The sequence below is a fragment of the Chiloscyllium punctatum genome, chromosome 30 (assembly GCF_047496795.1).
Source record: "Chiloscyllium punctatum isolate Juve2018m chromosome 30, sChiPun1.3, whole genome shotgun sequence".
Lineage (NCBI taxonomy): Eukaryota > Metazoa > Chordata > Chondrichthyes > Orectolobiformes > Hemiscylliidae > Chiloscyllium > Chiloscyllium punctatum.
Genome location: NC_092768.1, coordinates 43801864 through 43827244, shown reverse-complemented (window position 1 = coordinate 43827244; position 25381 = coordinate 43801864). Strand labels below are relative to the sequence as shown.

The 25381-nt window shown below is 45.3% G+C and overlaps 2 protein-coding genes across 3 annotated transcripts in view; one reads left to right on the top strand and one right to left on the bottom strand.

Annotated features, from left to right (window-relative positions):
- The window catches only part of LOC140455473 (class I histocompatibility antigen, F10 alpha chain-like), a 73648-nt gene that overhangs the window by 6456 nt on the left and 41811 nt on the right, over positions 1-25381 (bottom strand). The window lies entirely within an intron of this gene.
- LOC140455471 (class I histocompatibility antigen, F10 alpha chain-like) lies at positions 1434-23933 on the top strand. Of its 2 annotated transcripts, XM_072550370.1 has the most exons (8): positions 1439-1629; positions 6520-6780; positions 18231-18506; positions 18623-18901; positions 20784-20903; positions 21838-21870; positions 22587-22622; positions 23498-23933. In XM_072550370.1, exons 1-7 carry the CDS (start codon positions 1578-1580, stop codon positions 22616-22618), a joined length of 1053 nt encoding a protein of 350 aa, XP_072406471.1. In that variant the 5' UTR covers positions 1439-1577; the 3' UTR covers positions 22619-22622; positions 23498-23933. The 2 variants fall into 2 exon arrangements, with proteins under 2 accessions (XP_072406472.1, XP_072406471.1); XM_072550371.1 differs by lacking the exons at positions 20784-20903; positions 21838-21870; positions 22587-22622; positions 23498-23933 and adding an exon at positions 19159-19783 and having other exon boundaries at positions 1434-1629.

Here is a 25381-nt window from a genome sequence, read left to right as displayed (position 1 = left end):
CCCTCCCATTCTGGCACTTTCCCCTGCCACCGCAGGAACTGTAAAACCTGTGCCCACACCTCCTCCCTCACCTCTATCCAAGGCCCTAAAGGAGCCTTCCACATCCATCAAAGTTTCACCTGCACATCCACCAATATCATTTATTGTATCCGTTGCTCCCGATGTGGTCTCCTCTATATTGGGGAGACTGGGCGCCTCCTAGCAGAGCGCTTTAGGGAACATCTCCGAGACACCCGCACCAATCAACCAAACTGCCCCGTGGCCCAACATTTCAACTCCCCCTCCCACTCTGCCGAGGACATGGAGGTCCTGGGCCTCCTTCACCGCCGCTCCCTCACCACCAGACGCCTGGAGGAAGAACGCCTCATCTTCCGCCTCGGAACACTTCAACCCCAGGGCATCAATGTGGACTTCAACAGCTTCCTCATTTCCCCTTCCCCCACCTCATCCTAGTTTCAAACTTCCAGCTCAGTTACTGACTCCTTGACTTGTCCTACCTGCCTATCTTCTTTTCCACCTATCCACTCCACCCTCTCCTCCTTGACCTATCACCTTCATCTCCTCCCCCACTCACCCATTGTACTCTATGCTACTCTCTCCCCACCCCCACCCTCCTCTAGCTTATCTCTCCATGCTGCAGGCTCACTGCCTTTATTCCTGATGAAGGGCTTTTGCCCGAAACGTGTTGAGGGACGCGCTGAAGCTTGGGGCAGCTGCCGCCAAGGCGCGGTGGGGAAAGACCCCCGTGTAAGATCGGCCTGCCTAAAGAAGAACAGGGGGCCCATGCGGACGTTTTTTTGGGCTCTGCTGATGCCTCAGCCAAATATATGTATATATACAAGATTGAAAAATGCACAGGATTGTAAAGGACAAGGATAAAGTCGAATCTGTGTTTGTAAATGTGTACATATGTATGGCATGATCCAATGTACAGACCATCAAATCATTTTATGAATAAAGTATATTTTTGAAATAAAAAAAGTTGATTTCGCTGCTCGTTGGATGCTGCCTGAACTGCTGTGCTCTTCCAGCACCAGTAATCCAGTATTTGATTTTCAGCATCTGCAGTCATTGTTTTTACCTACTCTATCTGTATCTGTCTATCTCCATTCCCTTATCCCGGTTCCGTAACTTCACTATCAGCCTCTTCTCGGCCACTTTGTGTTATTGCCTGTCCTGAAGTCTGCATTGGAGGATGGTCACCGGAAGATCTGAAGCTGAATGTCCCTGACCGCTGAAGTGTTCCCCAACTGGGAGGGAGCCCACGCCTGCCTGGTGATTACTGCGCTGTTTCCCTGCGGGTAACTCAACCTGTCTGAGTGTGACCATCCTGGTAACTGGTGACAGAACTCTGTTCCTCTCTTTATTGGGTATTTTACTGAGACTGGGACCAATCATTGACTCTCTGCTTCTGCAGCTTGAAGTTCAGGAAATGATCTGCAGCCCAGCATTGACATGGAGTGGCTGGGGAGAAGGTGGTTTGTTCTTCCAGACTCTAACAGCAGTTGATCCCGTTCCCTCACCCTGAGTATTTTATTCCCAATCCCTGATTCTCATCAGGACAGTGGATTCCCAGAATGTTGCTGATCCTTCTCTCCATCTCCCTGTGTTTTTCCCGGGTCTCTCCCGGTAAGTACAGAATTCAGCTTTCCATTCTCTCTCCCTCTCTCTCTGTGTCTGGGGTGAATGTGAATCTCTTGGGGAGAGTTTGAATTGGGGGATGTTTGACCAGCCGCCTGTTATACAGCCAGCCTGATCTTTTACACATTGAAGGCAGCACAGTCTGGGAGACTCTTGATGGGATTTGTGTCCAGGTCTCCTGACAGCAGGATGTAGAAACCCCGAGATCAGAGAAGCTCCGAGCAAATGGGAAATGGTTTTAGTGGGCAATTTTAATTTTCACATCGATTGAGAGAAGCCAAACAGCTTCATCATTCCTGGTCTAAAGTCTTGTAAACACTGCGGGGAGGAGAAGGAGACTCCATGTTTAACCCAGCCCAGGCTCAGGGATCCAAGATGGAGGTGACTCAGCAAGTCTGAGTCGAAAGTGCTCCACCACATCTCCTCCACTTCCCGCTCCTCCACCCTTGAGCCCCGCCCCTCCAACCGCCACCAGGACAGAACCCCTCTGGTCCTCACCTACCACCCCACCAACCTCCATATACATCGTATCATCCGTCGTCATTTCCGCCACCTCCAAACAGACCCCACCACCAAGGATATATTTCCCTCCCCTCCCCTATCAGCATTCCGAAAAGACCATTCCCTCCGTGACTCCCTCGTCAGGTCCACACCCCCCACCAATCCAACCTCCACTCCCGGCACCTTCCCCTGCAACCGCAAGAAATGCAAAACTTGCACCCACACCTCCCCCCTTACTTCCCTCTAAGGCCCCAAGGGATCCTTCCATATCCGCCACAAATTCACCTGCACCTCCATGCACATCATTTACTGCATCCACTGCACCTGATGTGGCCTCCGCTATATTGGGGAGACAGGCCGCCTACTTGCGGAATGTTTCAGAGAACACCTCTGGGACACCTGGACTAACCAACCCAACCACCCTGTGGCTCAACACTTCAACTCCCCCTCCCACTCCACCAAGGACATGCAGGTCCTTGGCCTCCTCCAGCGCCAGACCATAGCAACACGATGGTTGGAGGAAGAGCACCTCATCTTCCGCCTAGGAACCCTCCAACCACAAGGGATGAACTCAGATTTCTCCAGTTTCCTCATTTCCCCTTCCCCCACCTTGTCTCAGTTAAATCCCTCGAACTCAGCACCGCCTTCCTAACCTGCAATCTTCTTCCTGACCTCTCCGCCCCCACCCCCACACTGGCCTATCACCCTCACCTTGACCTCCTTCCACCTATCACATTTCTAACGCCCGTCCCCCAAGTCCCTCCTCCCTACCTTTTAGCTTAGCCTGCTGGACACACTTTCCTCATTCCTGAAGAAGGGCTCATGCCCGAAACATCGATTCTCCTGCTCCTTGGATGCTGCCTGACCTGCTGCGCTTTTCCAGCAACACATTTTCAGCTCTGATCTCCAGCATCTGCAGTCCTCACTTTCTCCTATATAGTGCTTCTCCCAAGACCGAGGCAAAGTGGGCCATCCTCCTCCACCACACTCACCAAATCAATTAAAAATAGTTTTTATTTAATGTGATTATGGCTTGGCTGGTGGTGAGAAGGCCTCTGCCTGTGAGATCCTTTATGCACGCCTGGACTCTCTGCCACACCGCACGCTGCCCTCGAAGCGGCTGCGGGGGGGGAGGAGACTGTCACACACCTCCTTCTGGAATGTGCCTATGCAGAGGAAGTCTGGAGAGGAATGCAGTGTTGTTTGTCAAGGTTCGTCCCGAGCAGCGCCGTGACGCGGGACTCCGTGCTCTACGGCCTGTTCCCCAGGACTCATATCGAGACGAACATCAACTGCGCCTGGAGAATCATCAACTCGGTGAAGGACGCTCTCTGGGCGGTCCGAAACCTGTTGATCTTCCAGCTGAAGGAGTTGACCCCGACTGAGTGTTGCAGACTGGCACATTCCAAGGTCCAGGACTACGTGTTGAAGGACGCGCTGAAGCTTGGGGCAGCTGCCACCAAGGCACGGTGGGGAAAGACCACCGTGTAACATCTGCCTGCCTGAAGAAGAACAGGGGGCCCGCACAGTCATTTGGGCTCTGCTGACCACCCTGCTAAATATATAGGTATATGATGGATAAATGTACAGACCTGTGTCTAAAAATGATAAATTCTGATCTGTGTATGTAAATGTTTACGTATGTATGGCATGACCAACTGTACAGACCATCAAATTATTTTATGAATAAAGTGTATTTTTGAAATAAAAAAAAGTAGTTAGTGGTTTAGTACTAAATTTATACAGTTTAGTCTCCTGTAAAAATGACTCGGGGAAAGGAGCCTCTCCCCAGCTGCAGCAGAGGCGTCCGCAGCTGCCCGGGGGACTTACCTACGGTGGCGAGCCTCGCGTAAATAATCTCCAAACCCGATGCGAAGATCGATGCTTTCATAGAAGAGTCCCGAAGTCAGTGGAATTCATTCTGGGCCGCGCTGTAAAAGCACGGCCGAGACATCAAAGAAATCGAGCGCCGAGTCGGAGGGGCATAGCTAAAGGCCGCGACCTCCGAGGCCATTGCAGAATTGGACGTGGATCGGGTCCGGACTCTCGAGCAGCGAGTCCGGACCTTAGAGAATCACATTGTCTCGAGGTCGTCGAAAAAATATTTGCTTGCTGGATCTTCCCGAACAGGCATAAGAAGGCCAGCTTATAAGGTTCCTTGAACAGTGGCTTCCGTAGTTATTGAATCTGGAGGCTGGATCAGGCCAGGTAAGGGTAGAATGGGCCTACCAGGTTGCAATACACGGGCCCGGCTCGAACCAGCGCCCCCACCCGGTCCTGTTCCGGCTGCAGAACTATAAGGTGAGGCAGATACTCTTGGAAGCCTCCAGAAATCTTGGGAAAGGTCCACAAGCCATGACTCATAAAGGATCCAAGATTATGTTATTTCAGGACTTTTCCCCAGCTTTGGTCCAAAAGAGGAAGGTGTTTGATGAAGCAAAGAAGTATTTAAGGGATTTAAACATTCAATACTCCTTGCGCTACCCAGCTATACTACGCTATAGCCATGAAGGGTCCGTGTTTAACTTCGGATCACCGGAGAAGGCCAAGGAACTTTTGGACTCTCTTAGACAAATCATAAGAGTTAATCGATGTTGTTTCGCCCTACCCCACCCCGGTTTATCCCCCACCTTTTTTTTCCTTTCATTATCTTACTGTTTATTATTATCTCCGCGGGGGTGGGAAGAAGGGCTTATTTATTCATCCTTTACTTAGCGATTTCCTTTCCCCTTTTTTTATATATGTATATTATATATATATAGGCCAGAGGGTCTAGTTAATGTAGATGGGGGAAATGGTGGCTACCCTATTTTATCTTTGTCCTTGGGAGTGGGATTGTTTTCCCCTGTTATTTTGTAATATATTTAATTATTATTTGCTGAGACTGTAATTTTATAGTCATATATGTTCATATATGGTATTAACATTACCAAATATATTCAGGTGTTGGTGTGGGTGGGGGGGGGCTGGTGAATAGGGTACTCACTGTTAGTTCTAGTTCAGTAGTATACTTGCATTTTCTTTATCCTATCGTGGGGTACCTGGGTCAAGGGTGGGGCACTGGTTGGGAGAGGTGATGATGGGTGTTTTGGAAAGGAAGTGATGCACCCTGGGAATAAGGGGGAAGATCTCCATTTAAATACGTTTTATACTTTTTTTTACAATTTAGAAATTTTTTTTATTATATTGATCTGAGTGTACTAAAGAGCTTTTATTTTTGTGAATTTTATATGTTCTATGCTCGTGATGTTTTGGATAAGTACAGGTTTTGTTGTGATCTGATGTTAACACACTCCGAGCAGGTATATCACTGCTCAATTTATGTGTTGTCCGTTGGATTTTTTTTTCTCTTGAATAATGTAAGAATTTTAATCATACACTCTGGTTAGTTGTAAGTTAGATGAGTAGTTAGTTGAGTTTTGTCTTTTTTTTTCTCTTGGTATTTCTTTTTTCTTGTCTGATAGATTTTGGTGATCATTTATTTAAGATTTAACTGTATATCAATGTCTATACTTGGGTCTTTTTTTTAGTTTTCTTTTGTAAACTTGTGAAAAAAAACCCAGCCCTGGCTCAGCTGTGATGCCCTCATGGTTGAATAGGCCGGGTTATCTCAGACACCAACATCCTACTGACCGTGTATAAAGGGCTGATTAAAAAGCTCAGTGAAGGACAGTGAGGATCCTGCTCTGGATTGTCCACCCCCCTGTTTGACAGAGAGACTGTTCACATAGTGACTGTCCCCCATGGTCTCACGCTTCATCCTCCCAAAATACTCCTGTTTCTCTTCATTTCAATCTGGATTCACTCACCCCATATCTTTCCTGGTTCTGGATAAACCTGCCCTCGGATTATCCTGAATTCCTCACTCCAGATGGACCATGGGCAGGAGAGTCCCTTCAATATTTTTTTTCCATTTATGCCAGATTCCTGTTCCAGGTTAGTGATTTTCTGTTTAATATCCAATCCCTGGATTGTGTCCCAGCCTCTCCCTGTGTCCACACTGACTCCATCGAGTATCTGAGTGACCCTGATTCTGTGTTCCCTGTTCTGAGAGGCTGCAGCAGCTAATTCTGACCCAGTTGAATCTGATTCTGTTGATTATATCAGACAGGAGTCTGACAGTGTTATAATTTGGTGAGTTATTGGAGATTGTCACTGTGTGGATGGGCCTCACTTTGACCACCTGGAAGTGTGTGTAATTGTTTTCAGCCTGACCTTTACAGATATAACATGTTGAAAGTGATTTTGAGGGCAGTCTCTCTCATTAGCGATGTCCCTGATGTCTGTGATGTGATTCTAGTTTTGTAGCCCAGGTATATTAATATGATGTTTATTTTCATGTTGAGTAATTTCCTGCTTTCATTGTTTGCTTTATAGAGACTAATGTAATCACTGTGATTTACACAGTTGTTTCTGGAATTAAGGATTTTCCTGAGATTATAAACAGTGCAACAGTCAATGGAGTTATAATAGCTTCTCGTGACAGTAAAACCCAACAGTGCATCCCCAGACAGCACTTCATGGCAGAATCCTTCAATGTGAATTTCTGGGATTATCTCACAGACCGGGCAAAAATACGTGCAAACATAGCAAAGGAAACGATGAGTACAATAATGAAGAGGACAAACCAGACATCTGGTAAGATGTGGCTGATTGAATTTCTCTATTGGTTGTCCCCTTTTAAAACCTCATTCATTCCCTAACACTGACATTTGGTCCCCAGGGAGAGACGTAATAGACCTTGATGCTTCCCTTATCTCTGTGAGCCTTTTCCACCCACAGTGCACCACCAACATTCACCCCACTTCTTCATATCTTTTGAGCGCCCGAAATAGGGAATTGTAGACACAGTGCAGTCAAAATGTTTTCCATGGGTTTAACAAATCGTCTTTAGATTTTGTACTCCATTCGTCTATTTGCAAAGCCTATTGAAATCTCAGCTTTCAGTGTGACCCACCTTCCAACCATTGCTTTCTCAGATGTTAGACTTTATCTGTGAGAGTCTGAGTCACGGAGCAGATTCAGATAACCTTTAATGTGATCGATAGCTTCAGTTACAGCATTGCAAAAAGGCACATCAAAAGCTTAGAGTGTGCAGGTCCCCCTCCCCCACCAATAACAATTGGTCAGTGATGTTGAGTTATCCCTCTGTAATTGGCTCTCTATACAGCATCTTACACAGTTCAAGTTTACCTCAATGTATTTCATCATATCACTGAACAACAAAGAGATGGACAGGTTATTGACCCACCCCTGGTCCTTCATGACGTTTTCTCAGACTTTCTTATCTTTCTTCTTGAGGTTTTTCACAATGGATACTGTATTCCAGTGACATCTCCCAGCTGCACCATGTTAACTGCCAATTTACTGGATACTTGCTTCAGGAATCTTTCACATTTCTCATCACAGGAAATACAAAAGAATATTGATTTTTAAATGGTCCCAACAAAGTTAGGTAGTTTCACCAAATGTTAGAATTCTTCAGCTAACAAACTGTGTCATAAAGTGTTCATTCAATCCACATTTCAAAATCTGCTGATCTCTGTTTTCATTCCTGTAGTAATGGGGAGGCGGGGTGGGGGGGGAGTGGGGATTGTGTTTACTGTCTGAAACTGGTTTGAATCTTTTCCTCCAGTACTTGTAGTGTTTTTTTTATATATATGTAGATTCACAACTACTTCAGAATCGATATCTATGATTATCTGAAGAATCATAAATGAAACCTACTCTTAATATTGTAACAGATTGATTAAATAATTCAAGAGAAACAACTAATTAGTGCGAAATGTTCTTACCTAAGGAAGCAACTGCAGCTGCACATTCTCTCTCAGTCAGTAACCTTGATTATACAGAGTTACTATTGTCCTACATGTGAAGGCTACGTGAAGCAAACATTGTCCCAGGTACTGTAACTACTGTCAGCCATGTCCTGCTGAATTAACCATGGGCAGCCAGCAGCCATTTTGTGCTGCTCAATCATGGGAGCCCGACCAACAGATAATGACACACAACTTGGTTCTTCCTGTTATGTGAACATCTCTGTTTCTTCAAACCTGGCCCTATGCAGTAACATCTTACAGGCACCCCGAAAGTAGAAATGTCACTGCAACATATCACAGGGTAGGAAAGTATCGCAGATGCTGGAAATCTGAAATTTAAACAGAAAATGCTGGAAATTCAAAGCTAGCCAGGCAACATCCAATCAAGAGTTGTGTAAAGATTTGTAGCTTGGGTGCTGGTTGCCACGGGAAGGGTATGGTCGCTGAACTAGAAAGTTGATTTGCAGACATTTCATCCCCTGTCTAAGTGACGTCTCCAGTGCTTCAGAGCCCCCTGTGAAGCGCTGCTGTACTGTGCGTTCTGGGATTTATTTGGCTCTGTTCCTTCTGATTCCAATTGTTCATTGTAGTGGCCGGTATATTGGGCCGAGGTAATGTGTTTGTTGATGGAGTCTGTAGATGACTGGCGTTCTTCTAGAAATTCTCTGGCTGTCCTCTGTTTAGCTTGTCCTATGATGGTTGTATTGATTCAGTCGAATTTGTGGTCCTTGGCTTCTGTATATTTGGCTATCAGGGACAGCTGGTCAGGTATTTCGTGGCTAGTTGGAGTTCATGGATGTGGATTGCTCATTGTCTGCCTGTTCTATGTAGTGTTTCATGCAGTCTTTGCATGGTATCTTTTAAATTACCTTAGTCTCGCACATGATGGGTAAAGGGGCTTTTGTTGAAGGTTAGATCCAAGGGAGTTAAAGGGAGAGTATTGGCTTGGATAAAGGATTGACTAACTGACACAAAACAGAGGATCAGGAAAAATAGGTCCTTCTCTGGATTGTGACCTGTAGCTACTGGATTAGTGGTGCTGGAAGAGCACAGCAGTTCAGGCAGCATCCAAGTAGCTTCGAAATCGACGTTTCGGGCAAAAGTCCTTCATCAGGAATCTTTTTGTTTCACGACATGGTTGAAGAGCTTCAGGGCAGAGGAAATGACCTGGGAGTTGCAGTGGGAGAGGGACTACCTGAGATTCTTGTAGAGAGAGGAGGAAAACTTCTTCAAGGCAGGCATCCTTGCAAGAGGATTCGCAGTAGGGTAAAATCAATGAGGTAAAAACAATGACTGCAGATGCTGGAAACCAGATTCTGGATTAGTGGTGCTGGAAGAGCACAGCAGTTCAGGCAGCATCCAAGTAGCTTCGAAATCGACGTTTCGGGCAAAAGCCCTTCATCAGGAATTTTTGACCTGTAGCTAGTCTTGTGCTGCACGGGTTAGTTGTCAGAATTCAAGTATTCACAAGCTGTATAAATGAACTGCAAGCAGGGTCAGAGGGTATCATAGTTAAACTCGTGGATGATACTGATATTGGTGGGAAACCAGGCTATGATGAGGAGATAATAAGTTTCCAGATGGATATTGGCTAGGAGAATGGGCCAAACTCTGACAGGTGGAGGTTAATGTGAATAATTGTGGGGTTGTTCATTTTGGTCAGAAAATAAGGAGACAAATTGTCATTTCATTGGGAAGCAGGTTCACAGTGTGTCAGTACAGAGGGATCTGTGTGTTTTTGACCATGAATTGCAGGAAGTGGATATGCAGGTGCAGCATATAACAAGAAAGGCAAATGGGATACTGGCATTTATTGCAAAGAACATATGACAGAGGAGGAGGTGCTGGATGTCTTGAAGTGGGTAAAGGTAGATAAATCCCAGGACCTGATCAGGTGTACCCTAGAACTCTGTGGGAAGCTAGAGAAGTGATTGCTGGGCCTCTTGATGAGATACTTGTATCATCGATAGTCACAGGTGAGGTGCCAGAAGACTGGAGGTTGGTTAATGTGGTGCCACTGTTTAAGAAGGGTGCTAAAACAAGCCAGGGAACTATAGACCGATGAGCCTGACCTCGGTGGTGGGCAAGTTGTTGGAGGGAATCCTGAGGGACAGGATGTGCATGTATTTGGAAAGGCAAGGACTGATTCGCTATAGTCAACATGATTTTGTGCGTGGGAAATCATGTCTCACAAACTTGATTGACTTTTTTGATGAAGTAACAAAGAGGATTGATGAGGGTAGAGCGGTAGATGTGATCTATATGGACTTTAGTCAGGCGTTCGACAAGGTTCCCCATGGGAGACGATTAGCAAGGTTAGATCTCATGGAGTACAGGGAGAACTAGCCGTTTGGATATAGAACTGGCTCAAAGGTAAAAGGCAGAGGGTGGTGGTGGATGGTTGTTTCTCAGACTGGAGGCCTCTGACCAGTGGAATGCCACAAGGATCGGTACTGGGTCCTCTACTTTTTATCATTTACATAAATGATTTGGATGCGAGCATAAGAGGTACAGTTAGTAAATTTGCAGATGACATCAAAATTGGAGGTGTAGTGGACAGTGAAGAGGGTTACCTCAGATTACAACAGGATCTTGACCAGATGGGCCATTGGGCTGACAAGTGGCAGATGGAGTTTAATTCAGATAAGTATGAGATGCTGCATTTTGGAAAAGCAAATCTTAGCAGGACGTATACACTTAATGGTAAGGTCCCAGGGAGTGTTGCTGAACAAAGAGACCTTGGAGTGCAGGTTTATAGCTCCTTGAAAGTGGAGTTGCACATAGTTAGGATATTGAAGAAGGCGTTTGGTATGCTCCCCTTTATTGGTCAGAGTATTGAGTACAGGAGTTGGGAGGTCATGTTGTGGCTGTACAGGACATTGGTTAGGCCACTGTTGGAATATTGCATGCAATTCTGGTCTCCTTCCTATCGGAAAGATGTTGTGAAACTTGAAAGGGTTCAGAAAAGATTTACAAGGATGTTGCCAGGGTTGGAGGATTTGAGTTATAGGGAGAGGCTGAACAGGCTGGGGCTGTTTTCCCTGGACCATCGGAGGCTGAGGGGTGACCTTATTGAGGTTTACAAAATTATGAGGGGCATGGATAGGGTAAACAGACAAAGTCTTTTCCCTGGGGTCAGGGAGTCCAGAACTAGAGGGCATTGATTTAGGGTGAGAGGGGAAAGATATATAAGAGACCTAAGGGGCAACTTTTTCACACAGAGGGTAGTACGTGTATGAAATGAGCTGTCAGAGGAAGTGGTGGAGGCTTGTACAATTGTAACATTTAAGAGGCTTTGGATGTGTATATGAATAGGAAGGGTTTGGAGGGATAGGGGCTGGGTGCTGACAGGTGGGACTCGATTGGGTTGGGATATCTGGTCTGCATGGACAGGTTGGACCGAAGGGTCTGTTTCCATGCTGTACATCTCTATGACTCTATGACTGTAAGTGTTGTTACAATAATATAAGGCATTGGTGAGTCCACACCTGGAGAATGATGTCCAGTTGTGGTCTCCTTACCTAAGGGTGAAATTGCAGGCAGTTCAGACGAGGTTCACCGGGCTGGTTCCAGGGATGAAAGGGTTATTGTATGAGAAGCAATTGAATAGCTTGGGCCTGAACTCACTGGAGATCAGAGGAATGAAGAGGGATCTGTCTGAGAAATATAAAATGCTCAAGGTGAATGGGAAGGTCGATGTCAAACAGATGTTCCTCTGTGGGACAGTCTCGAACAAGAGGTCATAGACATAGAGAGAGAGGAGATCGATTCAAAACTCATTTGAGAAGAAACTACCTTTTTCAGAGGGTTGTGAATCTGTGGAACTCACTGACCCAGAGTGGGGCAGAACCAATCAATAAATTCAAGAAAGAAATGGCTGCATTTCTGATGGAAAGCAGGATAAAGGGGGATGGGAGCAGGCAGGAAGGTGGAGTTGAGACCAGGATAAGATCAGCCATGATCATGTTAAATGGTGGAGTGGACTCAAAGGGCTGACTTGCCCACTCTCCCTCTGAATTCCCATGTTACTAGAATTAACTGGAAATGTGCTTGAAAGCAGCATATCAAGTGTAGCACTGGAATCTATTACTTGTTGTCTTGAAAACAGAAAAAAAAGAATTGTAAAGTAAACAATGCTAGGAATGAAGAAATATATAACAAAATGAAGAAATTGATGGAAGGATCATTAACATTAATCTTGTTTAGTTCTTAGCCAATCAGCAAACAGTCAGGTAACGAATGAATTGAGGACCGGAGATACATCAAAAAGAACATTTGACTGTCATGGTCCATTCATAATCTGGAGATATTTTTGAATCACGTTGTGCAGATATATTGTGACCCTTTTGGGGCAGCTGGAACCTGAAACAGGGCATTCTGGGAAACCACCACTGCCCCAAAAGAGGCCAACTCATTCTGTTTAATTTGTGATGAATAGATTAAACAATGAGAACAAAGTTTAAAAACACTGTAATAATTAGAGGAAATTGTACAGAAGGTAGATTCATAGGATCATACAGCACAGAGACAGACCTTACAGTCAATTCTTCCATGCAGACCAGATATCCTAAACTGATCTAAGTCCCATTTGTCAGCATTTTAGAGTCATAGAGATGTACAGCATAGAAACAGACCTTTCGGTCCAAGTCATCCATGCCGACCAGATATCCTAAATTAATCTGGTCCCATTTGCCAGCACTTGGCCCATAATCACTCTCAACCCTTCCTATTCATAAACCCATCCAGATGTCTTTTAAATGCTGCAATTGTACCAGCCTCCACCACTTCCTGTGGCACCTCATTCTATACATATACCACCCTCTGCATGAAAAGGTTGCCCCTTACGTCCTTTCCCCTCTCTCCCTGAACTTATGCCCTCGAGTTCTGGACTCCCCCACCCCAGGAAAAAGACCTTGTCTATTTATCCTATCCATGCCCTTATGATTTTATAAACCTCTATCAAGTCACCCCATAGTCTCCAACGCTCCAGGGAAAACAGCCCGAGCCTGTTCAGCCTTTCCCTTCAGCTCAAACCCTCAACCCTGACAAAATCCTTGAAAATCTTTTCTGGACCCTTCCAAGTTTCACAACATCCTTCCCATGGGAAGGAGACCAGAATTGCATGCAATATTCGAAAAGCAGCCTTACCAATGTTCTATATAGTCACAACATATCTCCCAACTCCTGTACTCAATACGCTGACCAATTAAGGAAGGCATACAAAATGCCTTCTTCATTATCCTATCTACCTGCAACTCTACTTTCAGGGAGCTATGAACCTGCACTCCAAGGTCTCTTTGTTCAGCAGCACTCCCTCGGACCATATCATTAAGTGTATATGTCATGCATATTTGCTTTTCCAAAATGCAGCACCTCACAGTTATCTAAACTAAACTCCATCTGCCACTCCTCAGCCTGTTGGCCCATCTGATCAAGATCCCATTGTAATCTGAGGTAACCTTCTTCAATGTCCACCACATCTCCAATTTTGGTGTCATCTGCAAACTTACTAACTATATCTCCAATGTTCACACCCAAATCATTTATATAAATGACAAAAAGCAGTAGAGCCATCACTGATCCTTGTGATATACCACTGGTCACAAGCCTCCAGTCTGAAAAGCAACCTTTCACCCCACCCTCTGTCTTCTACCTTTGAGCCAGTTCTATATTCAAATGGCTAGTTCCCCTGTATTCTTTGAGATCTAACCTTGCTAACCAGTCTTCCGTGTGGAACTTTGTTGAATGTCTTCCTGAAGTCCGTATAGGTCACATCTACCACTCTGCTCTCATCAATCCTCTTTGTTACTTCCTCAAAAAACTCAATCAAGTTTGTGAGACATGATTTCCCTCACACAAACCTATGTCGACTATCTCCAATCAGCTTTTGCCTTTCCAAATACATGTAAATCCTGTCCCTCAGGATTCCATCCAACAATGTGCCACCACCAATGTCAGGGTCACCGGTCTGTAGTTCCCTGGGTTTTCCTTACCACCCTTTTTAAATAGTGGCACCATGTTAGCCAATCCCCAGTCTTCTTGTGACTATCGATGATACAAATATCTCAGCAAGGGGCCCAGCAATCACTTCCCTAGCTTCCCACAAAGTTCTAGAGTATACCTGATCAGGTCCTGGGGATTTATCCACTTTTATGTGTTTCATGACATCCAGCACTTCCTCCTCTGTAATCTGGACATTTTTCAAGATGTCACCATCCATTTCCCTACATTCTATATCTTCCATGTCCTTCTCCATAGTAAACCCTGATGCAAAATACTCATTTAGCATCTCCCCCATCTCCTCTGGCTCCATACAAAGGCTGCCTCTCCCTACTTACCCTTCTGTCCTTATTTGTAAAAACCCTTTGGATTCTCCTTAATCCTATTTGGCAAAACTATCTCTTGTCCCCTTTTTGCCCTCCTGATTTCTGTCTTAAGTATACTCCTACTGCATTTATACTCTTCCAAGGATTCACTTGATCTATCCTGTCTATACTTGTCATATGCTTCCTTCTTATTCTTACCCAAACCCTGAATTTCTCTGGTCATCCAGCATGCCGATACCTACCAGCCTTTCTTTTCACCCTGACAGAAATATACTGCCTCTGGACTTCTATTGTCTCACTTTTGAAGGTTTCCCATTTTCCAACCATCCCTTTACCTGCGAACATCTGCCCCCAGTCAGCTTTTGAAAGTTCTTGCCGAATACCATCAAACTTAGCCTTCCTCCAGTTTAGAACTTCAACCTTTAGGTCAGGTCTATCTTTTTCCATCACTATTTTAAAACTAATAGAATTATGGTCGCTGGCCCCAAAGTGCTCCCCCACTGACACCTCAGTCACTTTTACCTTATTTCCCAAGACTCCGTCAAGTTTTCCTCCTCCTCTAGGTGGTACATCCACACACTGAATCATAAAATTTTCTTGTACACAAATTCCTTTCCATCTAAACCCTTAACACTATGGCAATCCCAGTCCATGTTTGGAAAGTTGAAATCCCCTTCCATAACCACCCTATTATTCTTACACGTAACTGAAATCTCCTTATAAACTTGTTTCTCATTTTTCCGCTAACTACTAAGGCATCTGCAATCCCAGAAAGGTGATCATCCCTTTCTTATTTCTCATTTCCACCCAAATAACTCACCTTGATGCACTCCCAGGAATATCCTGCTTCAGTTATACTATCCCTTATCAAAAATGCCGCTCCCCTTCCTCTCTTCCCCCCCCCACCGCCCCCCACCACTTGCAATCCTTCTCTCACATTTGTATCCTGGAACATTAAGCGACCAGGCCTGATCATCCCTGAGCCACATTTCTGTAATTGCTATGATATCCCAGTCCCATGTTCCTAGCCATGCCCTGAGTTCATTTGCCTTCTCTATTCGGCCTCTTGCATTGAAGTAAATGCAGTTTAATTTATCACTGCTATCTTGTTGCCTGCTATGTTCCTTCCTGCCTCAGCTGTTTGACTAACTCCCTTTCCCAACTGTACCAGCCTCAGCTTGATCACTTTTCTCAATATCTCCCTGGGTGCGCCCCCTCCCTCCACCTTACTCATTTAAATCCTCCTGAGCAGCTCTAGCAAATCTCCCTGCCAGTATATTAGTCCCCTTCCAATTTAGATGCAATCTATCCTTCTTGTACAGGTCACTTCTACCTCAGAAGAGATTCCAATGATCCAAAAATGTGAATCCCTCTCCCATATACCAGCTCCTCAGCCACGTATTCATCTGCTCTATCCTCCTATTTCTACCCTCACTAGCTCGCAGCACCAGGAGTAATCAAGATATTACTACCCTCGAGGACCTCTTTTTTAAATCTCTGCCTAACTCTCTATATTCTCCATTCTGAATCTCATCCTTTTCCCTTCTTATGTCGTTGGTTCTAACATGTACAATGACCTCCTGCTGGTCCCTCTCCCCTTTTGAGAACATTCTTCACTCTGTCTGAGATATCCTTGATCCTGAGACCAGGGAGTTAACACACCATTCCGATTTTTCACTGCTGGTCACAGAAACGTCATCTGTGCCTCTGAATAGAGAGTCCCCTGACACAATCGAGTGCTTGGAACCCGACGTACCCCTCATTACATGAGAGCTGGTCTTGATACCAGAAACTTGGCTGTTCCTGTTACATTCACCTGAGACTCCATCACCCCTTACATTTTCCAAAACAACATACTTGTTTGAAATGGGAATAGCCACAGGAGACTCCTGCACTTCGTGCCTAACTCTCCTCCCTTTCCTGGAGGTAACCCATCTACCTGACCGTATCTGCGGCTTTTCTGCCTTCCTGTAACTGCCATCCGTCACAACCCTTTGCTGTAGTAAATTCCTCAATGCCTCCAACTGTAGCTCCAACCGATCCATGCGACTCAATAGGATTCGCAACCAAACACATTTCCTGCAAACATAATCATCAGTGACATGAAAACTCTCCCTAACCTCCCACATCCGACAGGAAGAGCATACCATTTTACTAAAGGCCATCACTGCTCCTTCACAATCTACAGATCCAGAAAATATCACCGTCTTATTGCGTTGGAAAGCAGTGCTCCAGGCTAACTGGGAACGTTTGGTTTATATTTCTAAACTTTTAATCAAGAGACAGGTTTCAGTTAAACAAATAATCAAAAAAGAATTTACTCTATTCAGTTCTGCAGACTTCCAGCAAAGTTACTCATTAAAAATTATGATGGTATCTGTTCCTGTGCTGGTTCCTCCAAGGTCAGCTGTGAATTTCGCTGTTTGTTAATTTTCCAAGACACACTCTGATATCCACAGATACGTGAACTCTTTGTCTGCCTTTCCTCCTTTTAAAAGTGCTGTTGTTTTGACTTTTCTTTCTCTACAAAGTTCCAAAACAATGCAACAGCATATACAACAGTAATTGCTGCTCCTGGAATTTGAGAAAATCACCCAAACACCTAAAATACCTCAAAAGAAAAAGCAGCTCTTCCAGACACAATTTTTTTTCCTGTCCTCCATCTTGGATTACCCAGAACAGCCCAGATCCTTCTCAACTCTTCCTTTTTATAAACCTATCCTGATGCCTTTTAAATACTGTTATTATACCAGTCTCCATCACTCCCTCTGGCAGCTCATTCCATATTTGCACCATCCTCTGTGTGAAAAAGTTGCCTCTTAGATCGCTTTTATATCTTTTCCCTCTCACTTTCAACGTATTCCCTTTAGTTTCGGACTCCCCTATCGTGGGGAAAAAGAATTTGGCTATTCACCTTATCCATGCCCCTCATGATTTTATAAACTTCTATAAGGTCACCCTTCAGCCTCCAACGCTCCAGGGAAAATAGCCCCAGTCTATTCAGTCACTCACTACAGCTCCAAAACTTGTAAATCTTTTCTGAACCCTTTCACATTTCTTAAGCAGGAAGTCAAGAATTTTACATAGCATTCAAAAACTGGCTGAATCAATGTCCTGTACAGCTGCAACATGATATCCCAACTGCTGGACTCAATCCACTGACCAATAAAGGCAAGTAGACCAAACACCTTCTTCACTATCCTGTCAATCTGCAACTCCACCTTCAGGAACTATGACTCTACACCCCAAGGTCTGTTTGTTTGGCAACACTCCCCAGCACCCTACTATTAACTGTACAAGTGCAACTATGATTGACCCAAAATGCAACAACTTTTATTTAAATTAAACTCCTCAGCCCTGTTTTGGTGGCATCTGCAAATGAACCATTACTAACCATTCCTCCGATCTGCATATCCAAATCATTTATAAAACTGACAGAAGATGGACACAGGTAGTGAGCAACTTAAAGAGATTGATCCTCATCTCCCTTCCACTATGCTCAGGGGAAGAGATTTCACAGCCCCACGCAGGGAGAGGGTCCTTGTAAATAACACACAGAGTCCGATCGTGGGTCAGAGCCTGTGGGAGGCTGACGGCGTGATCACGGACAGACATGGGCTACATCCCCGAGAATGCAGCCTGTGATTGAAACAAATGACCAGAAGGACTGGGCCTGTCGTTCCAGGACAGTGGGAATGTGAGCGCTGGAATTCTGACCTGGATCAGAGAGCACATTGCTTATTTGCTCCAGGTTGAGGTGTGAGACAGCAGTTGGAGGAAGGGGCAGTGCTGCCTGACTCTGGGACCCTCTGACAGCACAGGCCTTGGGGATTAGCCCCATGTGTAACTCCCTCACCCTGGGCCTGATACAGGATAATTTGATCGGATTGTTTCTCTGGTTAAATAATTTGTTAATTATCTATGTCTGTTTCATCACTGACAGGAATTCACACTTTTCAACAGATAACTACTGTTGAGATCAGTGATGACGGCAGCATTAAGAGATCGATGAGATTTGGATTTGACGGAAAGGATTTTATCAGTTTAGACCCAGACAGAATGAGATGGATCACGTCCAATCCCATTGCAGTGATGACTAAAGAGGAATGGGATTCTGATGAATTCTGGAACAACTACTGGAAAAGACTCCTGGAAGAACTCACTGTTGAATATTTAAACAGATATCTGGAAGCTGGAAAGGATTATTTCAAAAGGAAAAGTATGTATTTCTGTTTTGCTCCATGTTCTGATCTAACCTCACTGATCTATGAAACCGTTCTCCCATTCCATTCAGTGTCTGTCTATTGTTTGTGGTTTCACCCTTTCCCATCACAGTTCAGCCTGAAGTGTTCATCTCCAGGAGGGAGCCCAATGGTCAGGACAAGCCACTCACTCTCTCCTGCCTGGTCACTGGGTTTTATCCTGTAGACATCGAGGTGACCTGGCTAAGGAATGGAGAGGTCATGTCTGAGACCCAATCTTCGGGGATACGACCGAACCACAATGGGACCCATCAGATCCAGAAAGAGATTGAGATCAATGCTGGGGATGAGGATCAATACTCCTGTCAAATTGAACACAGCAGCCTGGCAGAGGCCCAGCTCTATCAGTGGGGTAAGTGACAGATGAAACCATTTAGAGGACACTTTTTCACTTCCTTGTTTGCAACTACCCACCTTCTTCTCTGTGTTGATATGTCATGTTGGTCTCACTGAGTTAAAGATTTCAATTGTAAGTTTGAAAGGATCTCCGAATCCCAAACTTCCAGAGCCTTTCGGGGATTCCAGATTCCCACAGCCCTGTGAAGTACTCGTTGATTTCACTCTGGAATAATCTCACCAGAATTATGAGCATATTCCCTTGTATTCCAGGCTTCAGCACCAGACATGGACCCAGATTGTCCAGCAGCCAAACACCCTGAGAGAGGAAGGTCTGGACCCCTCAGAATTCCTGACTCATGGAATGGGATTTGTCCGGGAAGTTTCAACTTCCAATGGACAATTACCTCGCATCCGGAACCCTCTGGAAAGATCTCAGGTTCTGAGGTTACGGATTAGAAGCTTCTTTAACTCCTAGTGTGATGATGCTGTCACTTTAAAAGGTTGTTGGTGGCCTAGTTTTTGTTTTGAAGAGAGGTTGTAAGGCAGAGACACCAAACGCACTGCTGGTGATGACTGAGGTAAACAAGTTGTGAGGCCTTGGGGTTTTATTTTAAGTTGGAACAATAGAAGCAGTCTGAATGGGTGTGGCCAGCTCTCACACATCCAGATTTCTCAGTTTGGTTTTGTTCAGTTACATCAGAAGCTTTTGGGATCTCAAAAGAGTTGGCAGCTTCAGTGAGTGTCACCTGGCTATTACTCTCTGCATATTTTTCTTGATATTGTTTCCTCCGGGATTGGAGAACTGCATGTAAGAATCTGTGACTGAATTTACCTTTTTGCCAAGGTGTTTATGGGATGTAACAATTGGAACAGTTAATTAATAATAGGTACTGTATTCGGTTACATTTTTCAATTGTTAAGTTATTCAAAATTCCTTTTTTTTTGTTTTTATTTTAATGACAGCATTTAAGTAAATTGTGTTTTGCTTAACATTGAGTTGTTTGAACACTTGCATTGTATCTGGAACACTGCATTTCCCATCTAGCTTTAAAATAAGAAACCGTTCAGATCTAGACTACCTTCTTCAAATATTTTGAGGGGGCCTGGTCTGGTCCCTAACACCAGAGAACTAGAAAACCGACCATCTCCAAACGTACTGCTGATCCCTCCATTCACACACTGACGAGGATATCTGGTCAGTGTGGGCAAGTTGGACTGAACACGCAAACTTGTTGTGTGACTCTTTAACTCTTTGACTCCATCCCCTCAAACCCATGACCTGATATTCTGCAACCAACACTTGACCTTTCCCCAGCACCAACACCAGCTCACAGCCTCGAGACGTCTGTCAGACTCGCAGTGCATCACCCTGGACAGACAACTGGGACACAACACAGAACTCCACAACTGGATACCTAACAAGGCCCCCTCACCAGCCCACTGTGGCACCCAAACACCATTCCATTGGTACTCAACATCCCCAACACTCAACAGTGAGTTCCCAAACTGCCCCTTGCCCAACCACTGAGGAAGTGCCTTTCTGGGGCACCTAACTACACCCCTCCAACCATTCACTCACTCCTTCACCTCACCCAAGGCCGATCTACCCCACCAGCACTAGTAAGGACAGGACACAGAGATATCGGGGAGAATGGGAACTGAACTGTCTGGGGAGGTAACCCCCAGGACAGGTACAACACGATGTTTAAACCCCTATCAATGGGATCCTTGGTGACTTCACTGGAGAGTGAAATCAGGGGAGGGTCAAACCGGCATTTCAACGAATCCCAACAATTCCCAACAGCTCGGAGGGTTATAATTGTTCCCAATCAACACAGGGTTAGAAATAAATCCAGGAACAGAGAGAATCCTGATATATTTCCAATGTGTTTCAGAAAATCTGGAAAGCAATTGGCTGCATTCCCAACTTGGAAGTATCATTGCATCAATGGTCATTCTATTGGTTGTTATTGTCGGGATAATTGGAATAATCATCTGGAAAAGGTCACGGAGAGGTAAGAATCAGAGAGAGGGGAATGTGGAACTGGGGGGACAGGGTGAGTGTGGGGGAATCTCCAGTACTGGGAGTACAGGGCGCTGTGGGGAATGGAAGTGACTGACTCCCCACACACAGCTACACACATATAAACACGTCTCGTTCCCAGTCTGATTTTCCTTTGTGTGATCAGCCCAGAACAGGACTAATATTGATCATTAAACCCACTGCACCCAATCAGATCCTCACTGACTGAATATTAATGGAATGGAAGGGATTTTCAGCATCTCCATAAAGTGTAAGGATGGAGGGGAGTATGGGAATGAGGATTTCTGACACAATCCCTGTAAAACCTTCCTTCCTGCCTTGTTTGGGTACCATCTCCTTGATACATTTTGAAGATCTCTCTCCCTTAATTAGTTTGTGCAGTTTTGGATGACTTATTACTTTGGTTTGACCCTCGGCGTGTGACTCTGATACCGATCATGTTATTCCAGGCACTTGGTTTGTCTCCAGTACCACAGTATTTTTAATGTTTTGGAATGATCTCTCTGCTTCATTTAATGGGATTCTGGATCATCCCTTCTCTTGTTATCCAGCTGTTGACACTTTCCTCCCACCATCTGACATTTGTGATCACCTGCAGAGACTCCACTCACCCCATTTGGATGATCTTTTGATCTCTCTGCCCATTGATCTCCCTGATGATAAATTTGGTGTCTGTGCGCTTCTCTCTCACTTCACCTGAGGAAGGGGCTACGCTCAGAAAGCTTGTGATTTCAAACAAACCTGTTGGACTGTAACTTGGGGCCGTGTGTGATTTCTGACTGTGTTCACACGAGTCCAATACCAACACCCCCCCATTGATCTCCATCCCCTCACACTTGTTGTGTTCTCACTCTCTGAGAATGGATTATTCCCCATCCTAATGGACATTTATTTTGTTTCTGCAGGTTCACCAAGCAGGACCTACACAACAGCTCCCAGTAAGTGACTGAGAGGACAGAGTGTTGGGAATGATGGAGAAGGTAATGGGAGGTGTAGAGTAGATTCCCTACAGTGTGGAAACAGCCTCTTCAGACCAACAAGTCCACACAACCTCCAAAGAGTAACCCGCCCAGACCCATTCCCCTACCCTATACTTACCCCTGACTAACACACCTAACACTATGGGCAATGTAACATGGCCCATTCACCTGACCTGCACACCTTTGGATTGTGGGCAGAAACCGGAGCACCCGGAGGAAACCCACACAAACACGGGGAGAACGTGCAAACTCCACACTGTCACCCGAGGTGGGAATTGTACCCGGGTCCCTGGTGCTGTGAGGCAACAGTGCTAACCACTGAGCCACCGTGCTGCCCCTATTCGAGTGTAGAGTTATATTTGCCTGGGTGTTGCTCAGGGTGATGGGTCTGTCTCCTCACAATGCTGTTTCTCAGCCAACACTCTCTTATCGTCCGGTTTCTCTACTCCATGTCCCCAGTGTCTCTCCTTCGAATTGTCACCCTCCATTCTCTTCCCCCACTGCCCCTCCCTCCACTCGCTCACCCTTAATCCCCACTGGGGGGTGCTCGGAGAGTCTGGTTCATTAATGCTGAGGGCGATTAAATCCTGGGTCCAGTGAGTGAAAGAGAATATCTCACACTGTCTCATTTTATATTTGATATAACTTCTCACATTCTGTTTTTATTTTCTCAGCTTCTGATGACTCTAGTGCAGCTTCTTCATGATTCAGTAAGTGACATGTCATCTTTTCTCTGACTGAAATTTATTTAGATTTAGATTCTCTAGCTTTATTTGTAACATTTTCACATCCCTCCTGACCCTGTACCACCGTCCGAGTCACTGCTAAACCCTGTCAGACTAATTCCCCTCCCCTCCTGACCCTGTCCCACCCTCCCAGTCACTGTTAAACCCTGTCAGACTCATTCCCCTCCCCTCCTGACCCTGTCCCACCCTCCCAGACACTGTTTAACCCTGTCAGACGAATTCCCCTCCCCTCCTGAACCTGTCCCACCCTCCCAGACACTGTTAAACCCTGTCAGACTCATTCCCCTCCCCTCCTGACCCTGTCCCACCCTCCCAGACACTGTTAAACCCTATCAGACTAACTCCCCTCCCCTCCTGACCCTGTCCCGCCCTCCCAGACACTGTTAAACCCTGTCAGACTCATTCCCCTCCCCTCCTGACCCTGTCCCACCCTCCCAGACACTGTTAAACCCTGTCAGACGAATTCCCTTCCCCTCCTGACCCTGTCCCGCCCTCCCAGACACTGTTAAACCCTGTCAGACTCATTCCCCTCCCCTCCTGACCCTGTCCCACCCTTCCAGACACTGTTAAATCCTGTCAGACTAATTCCCCTCCCCTCCCCACCCTGAAGTGATTGCCTTGTGTCTCTCCATTCCTGACCTTGTGGGTTTCCTGGGCCCCACTGCAGGATATTCCTGGAGCCTCATTGCGGAATAACGGAATGCTCCTGTTCCAGTATGATCATGGACATTATTGTCTATCCTTCCATGTCAGCAGCAGACACACTGAATTACAGTCCATTGTTCACACTCAATTCCTTCAGGATTGAGATCAATTTTTCTGGGAATGTGTTTCCACAGATTGAGCAGTGGATCCCAGATCCCCAGGTTTGGATCCTGGTTCTTCAAGTGAGACCTCCTCAAGTCATGTTTCCATCCCGTCTCAGAAATGTGAGCAGTGTCACAGTCAGAGGGATCTTCACAGATGGTTCCTCCCTCACACTTTCTCATCTTCACTGTCTTCAGTGGGTCAGTGATTGACCTGAAATGAAGCAACATCCTGAGGGACCTTGGAGACAGTTTTTATATTGAAAGAAATCGATTTTTCATCTGACCTTAACAAATTTCAAATTTCTGTACATAAATATCAGTTTTACATATTCTATTCTTAAATAAATATATAAATATTATAAATCTGAGTTATTGTTGATTACTAAAATCTATCGCTACCTCTCACCATTCTTTAACTACAATCACCAATATGTGTCATTTGTAATCATTAAAAGTTATTTACTGACTTGCTAATTGTGATATTTTTATCAATATTTCACAAGAATAATTATATTCATTTACACAGCAGCAGCTTGTGGCTGTTGGAATCAGCAGTTGCTGAGCTTCAATTCAATGTGAACTGGGGGAGTTAAGATCATATCCATCAACCTCTGTTGTAAAATCCAAATCCCAAATGATAACTCCATACCCATCAACACAATCAGGGAAAGTCCGTTCCCAGAGAGTGGAAACACACAAGTGTGAGGGAATGGAGATTGTGTCAGAACCTGATGGAGATTCTGGAGATCGTTTCCATTCCATCGATATTCCCTGAGGATGTGAGTGTGTCTGGTGGGTTTGATGATCAAAATCAGACTTGTACTAAAGGACCTAGCTGCTAGACTGGGTCTGCAGCAGGTGGTGAGGGAACGAACAAGAGGGAAAAACATACTTGATTCCATCTTTTCAATCTGCCAGCTGCAGGTGCAAATGTCCATGACAGTCTCAGTGAGAGAGACCATCGCACTGTCCTTGTGGAGACAAAGTCCCACTGTCACATTGGGAATAACCTCCATCATATTGTGTGGCACTATCACTGTGCTAAATGGAACAGACTTGGATCAGATCTAGCAGCTCAAGCCTGGATATACAGGAGGCACTGTGGGCCACCAACAGCAGCAGAACCATACTCCAGCACAATCTGTAACCTCATGGTCTGGCATAGCCCCCGCTGAACCATTAACACCAAGTGAGGGGATCAACCCTGGTTCAATGGGGAGTGAAGGAGGGCATGCCAGGAGCAGCACCAGACGTACCTGAAGATGAGGTGTCAACCTGGTGAAGCCACCAAACAGGATGACTTGCATGTCAAATAACATAAGCAACAAGTGATAGACACTCAGTTACAGCAGTGTTTGCTATCTACAGAAATTCATCAAAGATCCTTCAACAGTGCCTTCCAAATCCACAACCACCTCCATCTGGAAGGTCAAGGTCAACAGATATATGGGAACACCACCACCTTCATGTTCCCCTCCAAGCCACTCACCATCCTCACTCGGAAATATATCACCATTCCTTCACTATTGCTGGTCAAAATCCTGGATTTCCCTCCCTCATGGCATTGTGGCTCAACCCACAGGAGGGAGACTGCAGCAGTTCAAGAAGGCAGATCACCACCACCTTCTCAAGGGCAACTGGGGACGGGTAATAAATGCTGGCCAGTCAGAGACACCCACATCCCACAAAAACAGAATCAATACAAAAACTAGGGGGAGGTGTGATACATGGTTATTGTCTCTGGAGAAGGAATCCAGTGACCAAAGTATCATTCCAGAATGAGAAGCCTCTTTCTCCTCCAGGGAGTTGTTCAATGTTCACACCTGGATGTGACAGGACAGCAGAGCTTCGATCTTATCTATCGGTTGTGGAATCACTAAGTTCTGACTCTGCTCCCTCTGCTGTTTACTGCAC

Excerpts from the sequence above, each read along its gene's own strand:
- LOC140455471 (XM_072550370.1), top strand. The coding sequence starts at position 1,578 with ATGTTGCTGATCCTTCTCTCCATCTCCCTGTGTTTTTCCCGGGTCTCT. Across the intron at positions 1,630-6,519 it reads TTTTTCCCGGGTCTCTCCCG|AGACTAATGTAATCACTGTG; the intron begins GTAAGTACAGAA and ends TTTGCTTTATAG. Across the intron at positions 18,507-18,622 it reads GGATTATTTCAAAAGGAAAA|TTCAGCCTGAAGTGTTCATC; the intron begins GTATGTATTTCT and ends TTCCCATCACAG.